At 45.2% G+C, this 22150-nt stretch overlaps 1 protein-coding gene across 1 annotated transcript in view; it reads right to left on the bottom strand.

Annotated features, from left to right (window-relative positions):
• Nucleotides 1–5391: 5391 nt before the first annotated feature.
• Nucleotides 5392–22150, bottom strand: part of CHMP2A (charged multivesicular body protein 2A) — a 320678-nt gene continuing 303919 nt past the window's right edge. The window contains exons 5-6 of the mRNA XM_069639042.1: nt 13067–13128; nt 5392–7692 (exon numbers count right to left, since the gene is read on the bottom strand). Coding sequence (XP_069495143.1) covers nt 7571–7692; nt 13067–13128 — 184 coding nt within the window. The 3' untranslated portion in view covers nt 5392–7570. The remainder of the gene's footprint in view (nt 7693–13066; nt 13129–22150) is intronic.

Raw genomic sequence — 22150 nt, 5'->3', positions numbered from 1 at the left:
TCTGGAAGGCTTGAGGCCTTTGATGATGCTTTACACTTCTTTCGTTGCGACAGTGGCGAAAGAGAAGCGAGGTCAGGTTGGAGTTTTAGAAGTGGATGGTGGTGGAGTTTGCTTTTTTGGCTAGGCAAGTCTTTTTCTGTTCGATTCTGGATTGTAGCATGGCAATTTTGTCTGCCAGAGCTTTTTCGATTCCCTCACACCAGTCTGCATCTTTCACGCATGTTTCTATAGGTGTGGAAGGGGACTCTAGTTCCCTGAGGATAATGAAGAGCTCTTTTGTTCTTGATTTGGCATTGTCAATTCTGTTATCATAGGTCTCTTTTTTTCGACCCGAGGATAGCGTTTTTTTTAAATGGTGGCCGCTACCGAGAGTAGTGCTTTGTTGGCTAGTTTAGGCGTTTTTCTCCAAGTGGCTTCCGCCGCACGTTTGGCGTTTCTAAGGATTTTAAGCTCAGGAGTGAACCATTTGTTCAAGTGGGCTGCCGGTTTAGCTTTAGTAAGTTTGATGGGAGCGATGATATCTACTGCTGATTCAAGTGGTTTGTTATAGAGGTCCGCAAGTTTATCCACATCTAAGTTGGAGTAATTTGACGGAGCAAGGATATTGAGAATTAGTTGCGGTTATTCCTTGATAGGGTTTGTGAGATGGTAGCCGGTAAGGTGTTCAGCTGCACTTTCCCTTGGATGGAGAAGGTGATGACGTGGTGGTCTGACCAGGCAATTGGTTCATTTTTAAGGATGGAGGTGGAGCAGTTGTGGTCTGCCAACCAATCCAGGGTTCTGCTTTTGTTGCGAGTTGGGGCTGTGACCCTGTGCTTGAACCCTAGTTGAGAGATAGTGTTTTCATGGGATAGCAGAGGCACAAGTTTAAAAATCCACAAGTAGGATGATTTGTGATCCTGTTTTGGTGTTATTAGTCAGGATGACAGATATCTCTTCCTCAAATGAAGAGATGAGGCCTGGTGGCCTATAAATGAGGTGCATAAGGATGGTTTGTGCTGCAGAGAGAGTTGGAACTTAACTGAGAGGAGTACAGCCGACCGGAAGCCAGACAAAGGGGTCACTCTAAGGCCGAGGGATGTTTTGGCGATAAAGGCTACTCCACCTCCTTTACCTGAAACCCTGCCGTTCCTTAATATTGAGTAGTCCTCTGGGATGGCAAGGGAAAGAGCATGGCCTGCTGTCTGATGCAGCCAGGTTTCAGTAATAGTCAGAAAGTGAAGGTTGTTAGCGGACAACAACTGGGAAATTCCTATCATCCATATTAAATCTTTTTATCTGTCAGCAATCGACTAGCGATTTGATGCCAAAGCCAGTATAGGATAATATGGAGGCTTTCCAAGTCGGAGTTGAGGTAGTATGTCCAAAATGAGTCACTTTTTATGGTGTCATAATAGTGTACATAACTACCAAATATGGATATCACCCAGGAGTTTGCATTCACTAAAAACGTGAAAATGTGTTTGGGGGTCTCCAAAACACCCGGTATGTTACAAATTCGACACACTCTTTGGGCCAAAGGGATCTTCTGGTGTGCTCCCACAAAGACCAGGAGGGGTAGTTGGTTGATACGAAGTCACGCACTGCAGACGAGAAGCACTGATGCAAGTAGGGCTGGGGTCTCAAATACCTATGTACGACCCTTGACACACAGGTATATGATTTTAATGATGGTCGGTCGTAATTCCTAGTCCAGTCCCATTTGGCTACTCTCTTTACAAGGAGATTTTTCAATGTTTCATATTTTGTCCCCCACTCAAAACGAGGGTACCATCCCAGGGCCTCATATGGCTTATTAGCTATACTTGAAAATTCTCCCTGGTTCCCTTTCCAGTTTCACTCCCTGTCTGCTCCCACTATTGACAGTAGTTTGCATCTGCGGTTGGTGTTAGCCTTGAGATGGAGTCCGCCCTGTCTTGCAAGCAATTGGCTACTCAGCGAGACCAGCCCAAGTTCTAATCTCAGGAATTCCGCTGAGACGTTTTTAGCCAGTCTCAGTACACGTTTCCAAAAGTAGCCCTCTAGTCCAACGAGCCAATTTAGATCTGTCATCATAAGGGTCTCTAGGCCGAAGAGGACCATTGGGCAAGAGCGTTGTTGATATAGGCTGAGGATTCCCTCCAATGAAAAGCCTGCTGTTTGGCTCGCAAACTTCACAATTAGATTTGCCAGTTTACGGTCCTTATTCGTTTTAGCCTCTACAATGTATTTGTATTTCCGTTTCTGGCTCATGTCAAGGCCCAAATAAGGATACTTATTGACAGAGGTTAGATTACCCAAACTCGTAGAGATCAAAGGCAGACTTATCTTACTACCTGAAACTAACATGACTTTTGTTTTAGACATATTGATGGTCGGTAAAGTTTTAGCTGAAAATTCAACCATTGTTTGGAACATGTTTTTAATACCCCTGGCCGTTTAATACCCCTGGCCGTGTGATTGAAGATAACCAGATCGTCTTCATACATCAATGCTGGGATTGTCACCCTATTTATTCTTGGGCAGCAGCCTGTGACCTTCTCAAAAGCGTTGGGTAGGTTGCAAATGTAGAAATTATACAAAAAGGGGAGCCAAGACACATCCCTGTTTGACTGCCCTATTAAGCCTTAACAGGGCTGTCATCGCACCCGCGTCATTCAGCCTTACCCGACCGGTTTTACCTTCATGTAATCTCTTCACAATGTCCAGCAGCCATATCGGGCAGTCCCAACCAGATTACTTTGCCCATAGTTCATTACGGTTAACCCCATAAAAAGCCACCTGAAAGTTGATAAAAATAATATATAGTACTGGGGCTCCCATTTTGGCTGCTGCGCATATCAGTATATCGACAGCCTGCAGATTGTGTGAGGTGGAGCACCCCGGGCAGAATCCTGTTTGAGTTAAGTGCAACAACTTTCTTTCAAGTGGTTCAACACCAAAGTAGCAAATATTTTTCCTGTTACATTCAGAAGGGATAGCAATCTGTTCGATACGGACAGTCGATCAGCTTTTTTTTAAATAGGTAGGAGGATTGTCGCCATGAGTCAGGAATACATTGCTCCTCACATACTCCATCAAATAATACATAGAAAAATGTGGCCCATCCCACTGGGTCTTGCTTTAGTACAATACTTGCCAGGCCATTTGGGCCAGGGGCTCTGGAGTTAAGGTTTTTGATGATTTCAACAATTCTCTCACTGGAAAATGTAAGGGGCTAGTCGTATGTTTGACATGCGTCCCTCACCAAGTTCTCCTCCTTCCCAGATCTGTCACCTAAGAAGATTTGTCAATCCGTCTCCTGTATAGCACTATGGGACTGTCTCATTCTGCCCCCTTTGCCATAAGACAGGATCTACCAAATTGGGCTGCTTTTTTTTTTGCCTTGCCAAGGGCTATTCCTCACTGATGCCCGCCATGATTTTAGCGACAGTCTATAAACGGCTTTTATTGCCAAGGCCTTTGGTCTTGCATCCATAGGGTGCATCCCCCTCATAATTTGCCTCTCATGGATCGTTTAGCATCTCAGATGGCCATGCCAAATTCCTTTACATACCTCTCAATTATCGGCAGATTGTCCCGCTGGTCTAGTCCTGCTGTTATCGCTAGTCCTTTAACCCAAGTCTCTATTTCATCACAATTGGCCGAGGGCAACCAGTCGATATCTCTTGCTATTGCATTTTTAAATAATTGATTGGCTTTATTGATGTTACTGGCTGTCCAATGGATGTGATTTCCTGCATGGTTGGCAAAATCCCCACCTGCAGCACTTAATCTCCGAGTGTTCCCACTGGAGTTCTAAGCTCTGCGACAGAATGGCACGATCACTATAAGGGTTTGGTTAGATTTTAAATTTGCTTGTTTTCATTATGCAAGCGTGGCTGCCAAAATAATAATCTAATGTAGCTCTGCTCTTACTCGAGCTCCGTGTGAACTGCCCTGGGACCTCCCCTTTAGTTCTCGCATTCATCATAGTGAGGTCCCAGTTTTTTTGTTTATTTTTTTAGGAACTGCACCCATTGGGAGCCCTTATCATTGCCCACTTTTTGTAACATACTACTAGATCTTGACACATGACTATACAATGGGCATTCCACATCATTTATACATCTAGCATTCAGATCAGCCCCCAGAAGGGTTAGCCACTCATTACCTTGGCTTAATCCCTCTGTCAATAGCTAACTCAGTGAATCCTGAATGCCCTCCACACTGCCAACATCAGGGGGGGAATATACATGTTCACTATCACTAGGTTACGCTCTTGATTAGATTTGTTGTCTGTTACCAACCCCCAGCATTGAATTATTTGAGGTTGTCAACATATGTTGGGAAGCTCCAAAGTTGTGGCTGATGCCTAATATGAGCCCTCCATATGGCCAACCTCGGGGACCTCTTTTGGCCATTACTTGATAACCCCCAAAAATTAAGGTGGTCTCCAGCCAGGTTTCTTGTAACATGAAAATGTCTGACTTTGCAAGTAGCAGGGCCGATTCTGCTTCACTGACATGTCCGAAACCCCTAGTATTCCAACTCATAATGGTACACCTTCACGGTCTCACACAGACGGAGTCTCCATAATAAGATGTCAATATATTTTTGATATTTGGTTTAGCATGTACTTCGAAGCCTTGTGGCACATTGTTGCCTCGGATACTCCTTGTTGAGCGGGCGTAACCACAACACACTTAATTTGTAACCTAAGGCACTTGACGATTCTGCAGACATACACAATAGAGAAACTATGGCTGGAGACGCAAAATGAATCAATGTGTCTGTATGTGCATTGAACCTATGTATATTGATTCACGTCTTATGTACCGTTAGACCTAGAATTGAATATATGCCACCATATATGAAATTTGGAATAAGAGTACCTGTAAGAGCACAAGATGTTAAATGTTCCATATTGTGTCAAAGTACTGCTTATATAGGTTTTGAGCTTAAAGAAAAAAGTAAAAATTCCCTTTCATTAACTACAAAAGAACAAAAGGGCGTAAGAGGTTAAGGATTGATAGACCAGCACTCTATACTTCCATATATATAAATTGAAAAATACATAAGCTGTGAATGGATTTTATTGTTGCTAATAATGCTGGTAATTGGGAGACATTGAATAAATGAAAAATGAATGCACACCAATGTGCTCTTAAACAAATCTATTAGGACACCCCTATGCTGTACAGTGTCTAGACAATTCAGCAAGTTAACACTTGTGCCAACTGTTGTCTAAATATCTTACACTATGAAAGCAAACATGCTTCGTGTATTTATCATTACCTAATGATTGAACTTTGTAGAATCATGTACTTGGCAACTTTAAAAATCCATCCAAAAGCCGTTGCTGTACAGCACTGTCGATAGTGGTACACCGTATACCAGAAAGTATTAATAGCAGAAAAGACCAGTAACTAGTACAAATCTACATAGTTTATTAAAACATAAATCATAGGCATTGATATATATATATTTGTAGAAGATATACAAACATTGCTTCTCCACCATACCTCACATTACACTGTTCCAATTTAAATGTGTATGTAGAAGGGAGTGCCAGGACAGTCTTTAAACTACAACTGGCCCTAGAAGCAAATCCACCCACTTTTGAGAAATAGTGACTGCACCTGGCTAAACTATGCCTAGTTTCCTTAAACATAAATATGTCCTGTGATCAAACTGGAGGTGGAAGTTGAATGCTTTCCCGGCCAAACTTAAAATACCAGCACCTAGAGCAAAGGGTAGAGCAAAGGATTGTGGAGGAGCAAAACCTGACAATCCCTGCAGATCCAATTAAAAGAGCACATTGTGGTTTTTAATGTTAATTACAAAGCAATTACCGTATACAAGTACAGTTTATGATTGGCCATATCAGGGGAAAACAAAAGCATTAAATGTGACCCTTTAAAAACTCTTCTGCTCATTTAAGTTCCTATGACTTATACACTTCTCCCAGTGTATTTAGTAGGCCGATCCATAGTGTTCTCCAGATTAACTGGCTCATTTGCTTCTCCAAATTTACCTCTCGCTACCTACATTTTTATTCCACACGGCTCAGGAATATATGTTCTTTTTTATCTTTACCTATTTTCAGGTCTAAAGCCTTGATTAGGAATACCACTTCTATAACGGCCCTCTACTTTCCTACCTTTACAAAATATGTGTCAATTCCTCTTTCCTTAACATCAGTGCCAGAATGCTCATTAGTAGGCTGGTTGCCCACTTTAACTCGTCCCTTGAGTTTTCTCTCCGTGCCATCATCCTATGTAGCTGCATCTATAGCAATGCCTGGTGTTCGATGTTCCTTACATCCCTTGCAAACACAGCGCTCTCTGTACCTAGGAAGTAAAGTGTGTTTATACTACTCCCACCAACAAGAGTTTTACGTGGCAATGATTGAACAGATTACAGAGAATAGCTGGGGAGTAAGTGGTAGACCCAGCCCAATAATTCTTCTGATGACTCGTCAGAAAAAAAACATTGTGAAAACTGCTGCCAGGCAGATTTAAAAAGGCAGGACATGAACAGGACTATAAAAATCAGGAACAATGAGTTTAGTAATAAGGGCAGCAGTAGGCACTGCTAAATGTTAATCAGAAGACCATATTTTCATGGGTTTTCACCATCCATCTCGTAAAGGTTTTTAAATTAATGCATGTCATTAAAATAAATGAAATTATTTAATTGTTCATCCCATCACTGCAGGCAAACAGACCACCTTTCAAGAAAGTACATACAGTGCAAGAATGTAGATCACACAAAGAAAAAGGCAATTTAGGAAGAGTGTATTTCAAGACCTTTCCTTGCGCTACTTCTCCACTATCCCTCATCTTCTGGAATATGGCTACCCCTCACAACACTTGGTCTATATAACCTCACTTTCTTCTTCAAATACAGCAACCACAAATAAATTGAACAATATTGCCAGGCCATATCAAGTGTTTCAGAAGGTGCACAATATACCAACACTAGTTTTGGTGTGTCTAAAGTGCCAGTCTCCTGTATCTTAGGACTCTTTATAATTTCAGTGGGGAACTTGGATTACAGAATGCCAGAGAACACAAAAGGTTAAAATGTGAGGAGACTAATCATGCATGGTGACAATCTCCCCAGAAAGGATACATTGAAGTAATTCAGCCACTAACTAGCAGCTACCTTACAAAAGGTAAAAGTCGACCATTGTGAAGGACAACTTCAGTTGAAACTTAGATGAATGTTAGAGGGGGTTTTGGTAAATATTATGTAAAGAAAGCGTGGCGAACGGCGAAACACAAAAAAGAAAAACACAAAGATCATATAAACCTTGATGACATGATGAGACACTGACCAACGTACCCTAAATGAAAGCCACCTGTATACTAATACAAGCACTAAACCTGCCCTACTATGTTGAGTCCTCACTTAGAGAGGTCCCATGACAGCTTCATTGCAGGGTCAACTTGTGAAAAGTGCTGATTAAGGCCTGTGATCAATTCTTTGCATACACTCAGCCTTGATTTCCCCAGCCATTAAAATGAAGAAAAAAAAGTGAAACGCAACTCTCATCAGATGCGTGAACCATGAACGTCATGGCCCATGCCAGGTCAGCCATTGTTTATTAATCCCGTCGCAGGTTGTTCAAACGCTCCTCCAAGTCAGCATCAGCATCTGCCAGTGCTGCTGCACTCTCTGCTTTCTTTTGCGCAACCACATTCAGTGACCCACCTGTGGCAGGAAGATCTGAAATAAGGAAGATAAAGAAATGGGATGAGGTGATCCAAAACAATCTTATTGTCTTATCAATTGTATAGCAACAACACTAACTCCCCAACTCTGAAATCACCCAGAAAAATGACAGGAATATAAACTCAGCACAACAGAAAGAAAGGAACAGTTGAACCCTAAATCATAGTAACTAGGAACCATCCACAGGAAAAGCAGAACAGGCAATGTCCAAGAACACAAATAAATCAGAAGAACGGATATAGTAATGAAGAGGAAGATACCAGCCGGCCCTTATCATGGAAATCTAAGGCCCACCTTGACCGGTAAACGCAGTGCTAGCTGCAAATTATATAGTAATGAATACAAAAAGGCAAGCAGAGGGCAAACATACACAGTTTCACCTACTACTATTAATAAACAGATGACATATTGATGGCACACACAAGTTCAACTCATATGCTGACTGACGGACATACTTGCATATAGTCTCCAGTCACATTAATAGCCATAACCTTGAATATGCTTTACCCATCATATAAAAAGGTGCAGTCTCACTCACAGAGGTCATCCTTGGCCTACCATTTCCAGAGTCATCAGTAATGTCTATTTTAACGGAACCATCATGGTTCGGGGTCCTCAACCCAACCTTCTTCTCTTAAACAGGCTCCTCCCTCGCCCATTTTACCTCCTCCTCTGGCCAGGCTCACTTGCCCACTGTGCCTTCCCCCTCCACACAGGACCCTTTCCCCACTACGCCTTCCTCCGTATAGGCGCCTGGGCCTTGCCCTACTGTCCCGACTCCCTTGTTGACCTGGACTACTCCTACATCCACTACTATCCCTCTTGCCACCCACAGTGGGGGACCACTGTCCCATGCACCCCCCGAAGACCTTTAAGGATGGCAAGCTGCTCCACACGGCCACCCTTAACACTCGCTCCGCTGTAAAACACTCAGATATCTGCAACCTCCTTGCACTCCTGGATCTTGATGTTCTCTCCGTCACTGAGACATGGTTCAAGGACCGCTCTGTCACTAGCTTGGACACTTTCTCCCTGAAGGCTACAAAATCCTCTCTGCGCCAAGGTTAAAGAAATGAGGTGGTGGAGTAGCACTCATCTTCCCTGAATGGATACATGTGTCTATTATCCCTACTCGGGCCTACTCCTCCTTTGAGTGCCTAGTCTGTAGGCTCTCAGTCTCTCCTAATTTCTCTCTCCTCATGGCCACCATCTATCTTCTCCTTGGACTGCTCACTCTCTTCCTTTTTGAATGGGCCGACCTAGCCTCCTTTCTACTCTCCTACTCCCAACTCCTCCTGCTGGGTAAACTCAACATCCATCTTGACTCCCCTGACTCATCAGGAGCTTTCCGCAACCTATGTGACTCTCTCCCACTCTATTCTACCATCTGGCTCCACTCACATCGCAGGTCACACGTTGGATGCCCTCATCTCCACTGACCTCCCACTCTCCATTACTCTCCCCGACACAGCCCTCACTATACTCAATCTGTCTATCTCCGACACTCTCAAGATCCTTGCCCCTGTCATGAGGGTCCAACTGAAGCCTTCCAAAAAGTGAAACTCTTGGTACGACTCCAACCTGGCTGCCCTTAAACACAAGTGTAGGGTAGCTGAGCAGAAGTGGAATTTGTCAGATGGACCATCTGACAAACTGGCCTACAACCTCTTTCAAAGGCAATATCGACTCTGGATCCATGCCAAGAAAAGAGTCTGTATTCAAGCCTGCATCTCTGTGGCATTAAACAACACGGCTGAACTCCTCCTCTGTCATTCCCACAAAGGAACTCTGCCCAGCCCTTGCAGCACACTTCACCACAAAAACCCAAGATATCCTCTCCTCCCTTCACCCCACACCACTGCGCCTCTCTTGGCCTCACCTCCACTTCCACTCTCCCGTCACACCTGATGAGGTCACCAGACAAGTCCGGTCCATGAAGTCCTCATCCAAGCAAGTGGACCCTTGGCCTTCCAAAACCATCAAGGACAATATTGAATCCCTCGCACCAGCCCTGGCTAACCTCTGCAACCTCTCCTTTTCCACTGGAGTTTTTCCAACTGCTCTCAAGCACTCCCTTGTGCCCCCCTCTGCTGATCCCTCCATTCCGTCAAACTACTGCCTGATCTCTATCACTCCTTTCCTGGGCAAACTCCTGGAGAAGCTTGCTATCTCACAGCTAAACCTCCACATATAATATATCTGTTTCCACATCCATCACTCTGGCTTTAGAGTATCTAGAGGCACGGAAACTGCACTTCTGAACACCCGTCAAGTCCTGCTCTCAAATCTCGACACCAACACTTCCTCTGTCCTCATTCTCCTGAATCTCTCCTTCGCCTTTAACACGGTTAACCACAGCATCCTGATCCCACGGCTCCGTGACACCCTGGGAATCACAGGTCAGGGTCTGGCTTGGTTAACCTCTTTTCTCTCCAACCGCCCATCCCAGGTCGAACTTGGTACCTTTCTCTCGACGATCCCCCTCTCTACCTGCGGCGTCCCCCAGGGTTCCAACCTACCCCCCGGTTTTTCAATGCTTACATGGCCTCTCTGGCACATGTGATTGCCACTTTCACCTCTAATTTCCAGTGTTAAGCAAATGGCTCCTCCTCCTCCTCCTTCTCCATCCCCCCACCCCCTCATACTTTACCGTCCATCTGCTTTTCCCCCTCTAACTCTGGCCGGCCTTACTTGACCCCTACCCAAACCCAACCTGTGAGGCCAAAACCTTGGTGTCATCTTCGACTCCACGCTCTCCTTCTCCTCTCACATTTCTGACATCTCAAAAAAGTCTATCAACTATACCTCCTCAGAGTCACTTTACCTTTTCTCACTTTCCCCCCAGCGGCTCACTGTCTCCAGAGCCCTGGTTCTCTCTAGGCTGGACTACTGCAACAGCCTCTTCCTCAACCTCCCTGCGCCCTCTGCATCTCATCCAGAACAGAACTGCAAGACTTATCCTTGGCCTTAAGCCCAGGGACTGCATCTCTCCGGCAATGAAATCCCTCCACTGGCTCACCATGGCTGCAAGGATCAAATTCAAGACCCTCTGCATTGTCCACAAGGCTTTCTGGGGCATGGGACCTACTCGCCTTCAACGTTGCCTTCTTTTTTTTTTTATTAGCATTTGATTTACAAATTAAACCTTTTAGCTTCATACAAAATGAGTAAGAAATGTATAGACAATCCACAGAAAAATGTCTTAGAATATAAGCATCAGACTTGAAAACAACATAATAAAAATACAAACATGACAAATTAAAATGAACACACTACACCTTAACAGGGGTATAAACCGAGTGGTCTTCATCATATTAGGTAAAGCCTCTTCCAGTTCTTATGTATACTTTTAAGCATGATGTTTACCTTTTCCAGTTCCTCGATGCATTAAAAAAAAAACCCTTTTACATAAACTAGGAGTGCCTGAGTTACCGAGACTCATGCACCTTGTAGCAGAATGCTCCACAGTTCCTCCGCTGTAATTGTCAGAAAAGCAAAAAAGAATTTGCCCAGCCACTTCCTTCTCATGTCTTGCAACTCTGGACATAATAATATTAAATGGAACAGTGACTCCCTCTCAACCTTACAAAACCTGCATGCATAGTTCTGCAAGCATTTAAGTTTTCGTACTTCCAGAACTTCTCCTGTTGGCACAAGGTTAAAACGAAGTTTCATGAACTGATGTCGTATATGACTGCTAGGAAACCTAGTCAAATACATTAGCAGCTTGTCCCTCTTCTTTGGAACCAGAAAATGTTTCCCGTACAGGCTGAATTTTCTGCAGATCTCCATCGTCTCAATCCAATCATCTGCATTTCACTACAGTGGGAGTTGACTGTAGGATCTCTTCACATGTACTAATAGACTGCAGGATAGCAGCACAGATCCTCTTTCATTCGACCAGTAAAGGCTCAGCTCCAAATCAATTTGTAACACTGAAATCCTCCCTCATTGCCCCCCCCCCCCCCATCAGGCATTTGCTGTAAAAGCTCACATTTTTCCACACTGTCATCGAGTAGAGGGATGTCAGACCCAACTCCTCCCTTATCACCTAAAATATACCCTCCAGTCTAGGCCAGTCTGCAGCTGACAGTGAAAAAGAAGTCTCTGCTCCGTACGTCAGTATAGGAGCAACTTTAATACGATAAAATTCAATTAGCGGGATCAGTGAGAACTTACAATGATTTGCTCCAATTAGTCAGGCCTGAGATGTTAAATTCCTAGCCTTGCTCCTCAGCAATGCCTTGCTAAATACTTTCTCTCCCGAGCCCTCCGCTCATCTACCTCCAACCTTCTGCGAGTGAGCAGGTTCTCCAAGTAGAGATTTGGAGGGAGATCCCCTTCCTCAGCAGGCGCCTCCCTCTGGAAAAGCCTCCCTACCACCCTCAGTCTTGAGCCTCATATTCTTAAGTTCCGGAAACTCCACAAGATCTTCATCTTCTCTTTCTTCTCTCACTCTCACCCTATCTAGCTAACCTAGCTCTATGCTCTTCCTCCCTTCCACACAGCTCAGTGACTGGCCGTCTGGTGTACCTCAGAGTCTAACAGGTCCCAGGCACCCGTCCAGTCCTTTCTGCACTTGCCTCAAGGCCCTGTACTCCACCCACTCACTGCACTTGCAATAAATCCTTGAGAGCTTTTCTCTCAGCACTTCCCCAGTCTCTAGCGATGGGTGCAATTGGTCCCCCTGAACCTCCCTGTCCTGTCTGCACTTGCACGATCTGCAGACAGCTCTGCCTGACGATCTTTCTGTCTGTTCTTCCTTGTCTCTCCCCTTAATGTGCACTTGAAATAAACCACAGAATCGCGGTCAGGCCCATTTGCTCTATCTAAACTGTTAAATGTACGATATTCACTTAATCTCTGTTATCACTTCAGAAATTCAAGGGCTCTGAGCGACTTTTTTTTCCCTACCCCCCCGACCCGTGAGTGCTTTGAAACACTTGCCTGTGTGTAGGCGCTTTATAAATAAACATTACCATACCATAGTATACTATACCATAACATACCAAGTGGTGAGCCACATCTCAGCTAGGGTTAGGCAGACAGCACTCAGTGTTGCAGAAACTGATCTTTCCTCAAAAGAGAAGTTAAGAGAACCGACAACGGTCAATTATCACATTAGTTGAACATTGAATCAGCCCCATCTAAGGTCCTTCACAGCAATATTAAAGTACAATATGAACATAAATGCTTTGTAGAGGCAGAAGGGCCACAAATGACAACCTGACAAGACAGACCGATAAAGCCACGTTTCAGATGCTCTACACTAGACACAATTACCATGTCTACTTGAATTAAGACAGCAGGATGAACATCATTTGGCCTGTATCGATGTACCAATTGTTTATTAGGGCACCATACTTACGAGAGAGCTCATCTGAGAGATTGAGACCCAGTTCGTCCAAAACCTGAGACACAACTGCATCACTGCAAGAAAGAAGAAGGAGGAGGAGTGAGACCTTGTTTGCAAAGGATTGGAAGTGATGGTTTTATGATAGCATTAAACACAACAATCAGGAAAGTTTTAGCTGGGGAAAAAGCATTTGGTTTTATCGCACAACTCTTATTTTCTCATGAAACAAGAATTTGCTTTCTAGTTCTGAAATATTTGCCATGCTACAAGTAACAATTTAGGAACACAATCATGGTCAAATGAGAAGGTACAATTTACTTGCTATCGTGACTATGGCACTCTTAGTCTCCTTTCAAACATATTGTGGGATATCCACATTATGGACCAATGTTATGTATAGGTGGATACTGAGAAGAAAATGTGGAGGAAAGAGAACTATGGATTATTAGTGCATGAGGAACTATGCCAAATATATTGTATTAACTATGTCTCATCCCCTTTCCACCATGCTCTTCAGAGATTACAAAGCAAGCACACAGAGAGGGAGGTGACATCATGATATTCCCAGCTTACCCAAAGGAAGCTTAAATGACACTTGGATAAATGAGGCATCTGCCTTAGAGCTGCTATCCCAGGAATAACCCTTACAAAAAGTATGGTTCACGCGGCATCTTGACGATCACCTTCAGATAAACATACAATTGAAAGGCCACAGGTGCTACTTTGGCTCCAACTGCATGTACATGAATTCCAGGGGAATTCCTGAACAAAGTAATATTTCAGTATCCAACAAACGATCCAGCAAGCAACTGACAACTTGGAAGCTTGCTCGTCATGTGGGGGGAAAACTGAATTTAAATTTTGATCAACTCCTCAGATACTCTGCTGCCTGTATAGCTATAATGAGTATGCTAACTGCCATGTTTAACAGTGCCTTACTGCCATTACAGTGCTTGCCCTAGGTTCTAACACGCAGGCCTCAACCACTAAGGCTTTTCCATCTATTACCCAACAGTACTCGTTACCATAGTTCTGATGAGTTTCCCTTTTGGCATATATAAGTCTGTTTTAGAGAGACGCCTTTCTAGAGAAGGGCTTAGCAGATGGAAGTAGGGCCTCCTTCCGAGTGCGGAGGTAAGGGGTTAACGGCACCGGTAAGGATGCCGGTACCGTTAACCCCTTACCGCCGCATTCCGAGTTCCCTTAGCGGGGCCCCGCTAAGAGCGGCTGGTTTTACCAGCCGCTCTTAGCGTGAGCCGCTAAAGGACCAGGGAGCTAATAACGGGCCAGTTATTAGCTCCCTCCCCATTCCCATTGAGCCTTGTGGGGGCTCCAATGGGAATGGGGATGGGTATTTTGAATGAGTAATTACAAGGTCCTCCAAGGTTGGAATGACCCGGTAATTCCTCATTCAAGGAACCGGACCGAGTTTGGAGGCAGCCATGGCGCTAATAGCACCATGGCTACCTCCAAACTCGTAATGAGGCCCGTAAGCATGGCACTATACCTCGAACCGTGTGGCAATCATAGAAGGAGCTTGCACAGCAGGAATTGTAATGCACCTCAAAATGTCTTCGACACAGATTGTACTTTTCAAGAGTGAGAATGTTGTCTCTGCCTATGACTTGAATGCTGAGACTGAACATTCATCTGAAACATTGCTGCTTGACGATCTCATGCCATTTGTCATGTTTTGTTTATTGTTGTTGTGAACGGGTTGGGGTAATGTTTGTCTTTGGTAAGGAAAATATGGAAAATGACAGGCTATCTTAGGTGATAGGAGGGGCGGGGGGTGGGAGGGAAGTACCCTGCCTAAAAATGTATTGATCTTATTGGAAAGAGGAAAAAGCGGTTGACAACCACAATAATAGTGAATGTGAAGCTGCGGACCCAATCACCCTACTGACTTAAGATGACATAAGGCCACTGTACCAGTCAGAGTAGTATAGACTAGGAGCTTGGAATAGGTGCATCTTGTGCGAATTCGATGAAAATATTGGATGAGAGCCCTGTCCTGACCAGTCCCTCCCTCATACCTGAAACCCTGTAGGTGCAACTCAGTTGCAACCCCAGCTTTTGTTTTCACACCGTCACCTATCCTAGAATGGGAGCTGTAAAAGTGTTTTCTCTGTATACGTGTCTTGGCTGCAACAGTTTCCCCAACCCCATCTATGGAAAGTTGAACTGCTCTGTACTCTGGGTAGCGTAACAGGGTATGTAGGCTTTGATATGACACAGTCATCTGGATATGGATTTGGCCAACACGTACAAGTGTTACTGACATTTCTGTAACAGGGGAGGAACAGAGCTCGTGTGACTCCACTCAAAGCTCTGAAAAGACGATACAAAGCATTCAGCTATGAGCCTGACCAATCTCGCCAGCCTGAGTGAGGTATGGACCCGGCTTTGTAATAAGTCTTAGCTTGTCAAAACCTTGCAAGAATCGGTTCAGGTCAGTCTAGAGAGGTGCCACTTCCTCCTGAAGGAAGTCCAGCTCTCTTTATGTATACACGGTACTCGCCCAAAGCCTGCACGTTTTCTAGAAATGTGTATAAACTCAGGATTCACCTAGACACTTCCCTCAGGAAGGCACATTTGACCTAGATACCAGAAGGCCCTAGAGAAGAAAGGTGCACAGGTACACCAGCAGCCGTGGGATAGTTATCTAGACTGGTTCTCTGACGCTACTAAAAGACGGTCAGTGTCAAAAACTTGAGCCCTGAAAGATATCCAGGAGAAGCTCCAGGAGCAAGTTAAGACACTGAAGACTGAGGGGTTCATTATGGAGTTGGCGGTGTGGCCAAAAACTGTGGTAATGCAGTGGTAACATACTTAGTGCCAGCCTTTACCTATAACTCCACCCAGTACAAATTCACATGTCTTCCGGTTTGTACAAAGCCCCACCTTGTTCTCCCAAATTCTGAAGAGGGATCTCGAATCACTAGAGTTCACTGGAGGGTCCCGTCCTGGTCCAGTGCGTAGAGGATCTCCTACTGGCCTTTCCCTGCTTGGAAGCCTGGTGAGCAAGACACCCTCGCACTGTTGACAGCTCTTGCAGAGAAGGGTCACAGGGCATCCAAAGACCAGTTACAACTGTACTTACCCCGTGTGCAATACTTGGGTCATGAGATTTCAGTCAGGAAAAGACACCTGTCCCAGGATCATATGAAGGTGATTCAGAAGGTCCACAATCCCCAGACCAGAAAACAGATAAAGGTACCTCGGGATGGTCAGTTACTGCAGACAGTGGGTCCCAGGGTATGTCACCATAGTTAAGCCCCTTCAGACCCTCGTGCACGATTCGACCCCCGAGCCCCTGCAATGGTCGCAGGATGCTGAAGACACCTTTGTCACCGTAAAGCAAGCACTTGCAAGAGCCCTGGGTCTGCTAGATTATAACAAAACGTTTGTTTTGTGATGAGCGGGATGCGTTTGATCAACGAATGTCATGGTGATCAATATTGACGCATGTCATACTACAGTGTCGCATTTGATCGAGTGGCTGCTCGACTCCCCGCATGTTCGCGTGCCGTTGCTGCAGCAGCACTGCTGGTAGAACATAGCAATTCACTGGTACAATGTCACCCTGTCACTATCTTGGTACCTCACTCGTGTTAGCCTTACTGCTTAACGGAAAGACACATCACGTGTCTAATTCTAGGAGTACTTAATGTGAAATATTGCTAATTTCTGCTGCAAATGTTACTTTAAGCTGTTGTCCGGTTCTGAACCCTGCCTTCTTATTGCCAACCCTGCAGGACGGGGAATTGAATGACTGACTTTTGTTTGTTAAAACGCTCATGTCGCCCGTTAGGGAGAATTCTCAGAAATGTGCTAATTCCTCTGTACCTTAGAGACCCCCAGCTCTTTTGCTGGACTCTAGGACTTTTTAAACCTGGAGAGAGTAAGACCTTTTTCACACTCTCTCATGTATTTTTCTGTGATTTGAACTCTGTTTCTTTTGGTTGTGGAGTCTGACAAACTTAATAGGCATCATCTTTTTACATTGTGGCACACAGCACCTTCAGTGCAGTGACACAGGGAAGACTTTCAGATTTCCAAAAGGTTTAAATAGCTTCTCTTGGATAAACTACTGTTTCCAAGAGCAGTGAAGTGAAATTGACTTTACTTACATTTGTAACTTTCTAGACCCAGCACACACTATCCTACAATAGCAAGGAACTTGGGGTTGGTCACCCGGAGTTACCTGGGGGCAACAAGACGTGGACTCCCTGCTCACATGTGGGCGGGACAAAGACTGATATGCAAATAGATATTTCCCATCTGTGAAAGGTACAGTGAGCAAAAAGCGTGTGCTGCAAACTCTCATCTCAGAACAGGTTATCATGCCATGTTCTTTCTGGAGAGGAGCGCCTGCTACCTTTTTTGAAATATCCTACAATAGGGTGCTGGAGGGGTTACTTCGTATCCCCATTGTCTAGTTTCTCATGTAACATTTTTATGTTACCCTTTCTAGAATTAATGGCTGGTGGCAGTGGTTTACTTTTAACTACCATGGTGTGTTTTAACCGCGGGCTGCATTCGCAGCTGCAGTAAAGCACTCTTGGGTGCCATTTTTGTCAAAATGGCCCCAGTCTTCTTTTTTTGCCATTTCTTGCTGGAAAGGTCCTTCTTGATATTTACTCTGCGTGCCAAACCAGGTTTGGTCCTTTGTTCGTTTTGTCTTTGGCGGGATTCACGAGTGAAGCCCGCCTCTGGCTCCAGAGTGTCTGGCAGGACCAGGAAGTGAGCGAGGTGCCCGAAACTCCCTGTGCTTAATCCCCTTGGTTACAGGAATGCACCCATAGGTGATTGGCTGGCTGGCTGGCTGTCCGGCGAGGACAGCCACCCTGCTGTGTGAGTGACAGCTAGTGGGAGAAACCTGCATAAAAGGCAAGTCTTTTTTGCTTGGAAGGCAGAGTCGACCACTGGATGAAGGAATGCGAAGAAGAACTTGGAAGAGACGCCTGCTGCAACTCCTGGACCGTTGATTTGCCCGGTGAAGCCCTGCTGCTGTGCTGAAGCTCCAAATCCGCCTCGACTAGAGAAGCCCTGCAAGGACGACTTCTCCCCTTGAGTTGGTGGGATCAATGAACTCCAAAGTATACTTGTCTGGATATCCTTTAGGAGCTGGCTGTACTTCCTTGCTGCTGCAGGAACCGAAGTGCCAGGGAGAAGAATACCAGACTGGAGTGCATCACTTTTAAGTCAGACCCGAGCTGCTGGAAGATCCCCCGGACACCCAGGAAGCAGGACTGACCGAGCATGAGCCACCTCAAAAGAGTGCTGGACCCCAGAAGCAAGGAAAGTTCAAAGTGGTAGCAGAGAACAGTGGTGGTGCCATTTGCTGAGACGCGAGGAGCTGAAACCGCGAAGTGCCACTGAATTGAAGTTTGCCCTTTGCTGTTGCCGATAGTCCCATTGCAGTGCAGGAGTTCCCAGAAGTCCTCCCCCTCTTGTCCTCACGACTGAGGAACAACAGGATCTGCAGAGCTTCACGGGAACAGAAGCCAGCTGGAACCATTTCTTCTAACCAAATGTACTGTACAGTCTAAGAGAACTTAACTCGTGTTGTTTAGCCTTACTTGTTCTCAGTTGAGACTTGTCTTGGTTGCTTCTGAAGAGTTGCTTACAGCTTCTTTACCTCACCAGCCTAAACAGCTTGTGGCCCTTGTTAGGCAGAAACCTGTGCAGTTCCCTTTGGGAACACTGCAAAAGATTTAGGACTACAGGTGTTAGCAGTAAACCCACTTGGTAGCAGTCTGTACCACCCAGATTTACCTGGTAGCTGTGGCTGAGCAGTCAGACTTCCCTCAAGAAGTTAGGCAGTATGCAAAGTATACACAATAGGCACTCAGATACAATAACACAAGCAAACACTGACCAGAGCTTTGGTATCAAAGTATATCATTATTTATTTAAAAACACACTATTTGAAACACTCCAGCACTCTTATTGTAAAACACTCTAAAACACAGTTACTATTATAATATATACAACCCTTATTCCTTATCAGATAAGTCTTAGTTAACACCACTTATTTCCAGACAGAGGTGAGCGCTTAACTATAGATGGCACTCCAATAAGTTCATGAAGAAGGGAGGGAAAAAGACAGAATATGGAAAAATACACCACTCTAAGATTTAGGAACACTTTTAGCAAGGCAGAAGAGCAAAAGTCACTTGTGAGCCAAAGTCCATAGGCTGGGCCCACTCTTAGAGAGAGCAGAGCACAAATGCACCCAAGATCACACAGTTACACTAGGCTTTGAAAGTCTTGCTGAGAGTTCGAAAAGAGTTTAGAGAGGCTCAGAAAAGCTTAGCCGGGGTGTCCCAGGCTAACCCAGGTTTGAAAGCCGGGGGCTAAATCTACCCCATACAGTCGGTGGCAAGGGAAGCCAGGCGGAACACGGTACCTTAAGTGGGAAGGATCCTCCAGTGGTGGCAGTTGTTCCTGGCAGCGGGTGCAAGTCTCGGCGTCGTCCAGGGGAAGAGAAGATCTCGACTTGGAGGAAAGATGAAGGTCGTTGCACTGCCAGGGAAGAAACCAGCCGCAGAGTTTTCGGTTAAAGGTATTACCCTTTATTTCGCGGTCGTGGTAAAACGTGGTATTCCGGTTGCCGGGGTGCTTGGCACAGGCAAGGCGGCCACGAGATGCATCGGGAAGGCGAAAAGATGGTGAAACTGGTTATCCCCACCAGTCAAAGGAAGAAGACTCTCCGGCGGGAGATCTCCTCTGTCGTTGGGAAAAGTGGTGAGACGGTCCAGCAGGGCTCCACCGGTGGTGTCGTTGTGGCAGGTCGGCTCAGCTTCTCCCTCGTCGGATTCTTAGGTCCTGTGGCGACTTCTGAAGTTCCAGTCCCCAAAGCCCTGCTTTTATGCAGAAAACCCCCATTCACTCAGCCTAGCTGTCACTCAAACATGCTAAGTGGTGAGCCGGCCGGCTCACCACTTGGGCCAATCAGGACGGAGTTCGACTTGAGTTGCCTAGGCAACTCAGTCCAGAGTGCCTAAATCCCCCTCCACCCCTCCTAAGTACCCCAGACAGAGTGGCACCACTTTGGAAGGCTTCTGTCGAGAAGCCCACCAAAAAGTGGAACAAAGGGCTCGACTTGGGTTGGAGTCACAGAAGAGAACACTAACGCCATTTTAGAACAGAGTTTTGGCAAAAAATACCAACCGGAGAATTAATAATAATTAAATAAAGCGTCGGTATGTTCGAGGCTATCGTAATTAAATAAATAAAGATAGTAGCCTCGAACAATGGAAAAATCCCATAGAGAAATATTTGCGGTTGAATATAAAAAGTAGTATCCACTGCCACCAGCCAAAACTCGATCAGGGGGGACGGAGACGTGCCCCCTTGACTAACAGACCCCGGGGCAATCGAATTGCCCCAGCCAGTACGTCCACAATATGATGGTTTGTACTGGTTCTGTTCAGAATGCAAGACTAGTAAAGTCAATGGTGACTTTACATGCCCTGGGAGACAGTAGTCAGTCCCAGGGTATGGAGTCTATACTGGGGGGTCACTGTGACACCCCTGTGGTACTGCACTGAGTGTGCTGTGTAACACACATCACAAAAACACATGCAGCCCTATGGAGTAAAAGACCCCATAGCCCATTAAACACATCTAGAGTCAAAGGAACACACTCAAATCATGTCCAAGAGTGAGGGTAAAAGAGTCTCACTCTTGGCAGGAGAAAAAAATAAACTCCAAAAATCCAGCAAAGCTGCTGGGGGACTCACTAGGTTAGGAAAATTCAGCCTAAACAGAGAATTCTCCCCAACAGCCCTACTTTTAGTCTACTCTTCTACAAAGACTTCTAAAACATTATGCAAGACTTTTACTTACCTGCAAGAAGTGCTTCAGCTCACCTAGACTTTTGCCAAATTGACATGGACTGGCCTGGCTCCCTGAATGACTCTTCTTCCCAGGAAAGGGTTAACTTACTTTGCATTGGAGGTTTCAAAAGTACTTACCCACTTCAGAATATTTGTGTGATCTCTTGTTTATTCTAATAACCCTTTTCTTTGACACCAAACGTAGTACTGCTCTAAAAGTACCAGTGATATATTAATGTCCACAGTGTCCTAGCTATTTAAGTCACCTGAGGGTGTAGGAAGTGTTTGTGTGCCATCCCAAATGGGTACTTGCTGGTTTAGAGAAAGTAAAAGTGTGTATTTTGGAGTGTATTTATGTGTTACTATTATATTGCCCCTTCTGAAGAAGGCTTATTCAAACTGACTGTTAAATACATTCATAATTGTTTTATCAAGAAACCTTGAGTGTAAGTGTTTACTTGGACACTCGTCACTGTGAATCTCTAACCCCCCCCCCTACTGCTCACAATCACCCCTCTTGAGATAGGCCTGGCTGCTCAGCCACACTACCAACCTGTGTAGTACAGACTTATACCAAAGGTTGGGCTCCTATTGCCAGGAGGTCAAGGTTGGTGTAGTGCACTCAAAGGGTACTGCACCATATCTTGCCTAACATCGCCCAGTGCCGATTTACAAGTTATCCTGTTGCATAACCCCGACATAATGTGCTTCGTAGACGGCTCGTGTCTTCATAGACTGAGGGAAGGAGAACTTGCTCTTGTTACTCCGTATGTACCCATCCGGCTGTCCAAGAAGCCTATCAATTACCTTGTGCCAAGTCAGACCAGGTAGCTGAACCCGTAGCTCTCACTTGAGCGTTTATCCTAGTAAAAGATAAGTTGGCTACAATTTACACCGACTCCCGCAACGCTCATGGAGTATTGCACGGTATCGGTGTGCTTTGAAAATGAGGTTATCTAACATTTACAGGTATCCTTATATTGAATGGAAATATGCATCTGCTCCCAGCTGCCCTGGCTATAGTTTAAGTAAAAGGCACATGACATCTCAGTCCTTTACCGGCCTAGGCAACACCCTAGCAGACAATACAGCTAGTTTGGTGGCCCTAAATGGGCCCCTGGCTCCTTTGTATTGCAGTCCAACAGTCACTGATTGCCTCCATTTCTGGTCTGGGCATTGTGATGAATCCTATGGAGTCATCACTGATCCCCAGCCTAAGATCTCCTACCATGTGGTCAGGGGACGGCAG

The sequence above is a fragment of the Ambystoma mexicanum genome, chromosome 1q, assembly GCF_040938575.1.
Source record: "Ambystoma mexicanum isolate Mex_15411 chromosome 1q, UKY_AmexF1_1, whole genome shotgun sequence".
Taxonomy (NCBI): Eukaryota; Metazoa; Chordata; class Amphibia; order Caudata; family Ambystomatidae; genus Ambystoma; species Ambystoma mexicanum.
This window is presented reverse-complemented; position numbering and strand designations above follow the sequence as displayed.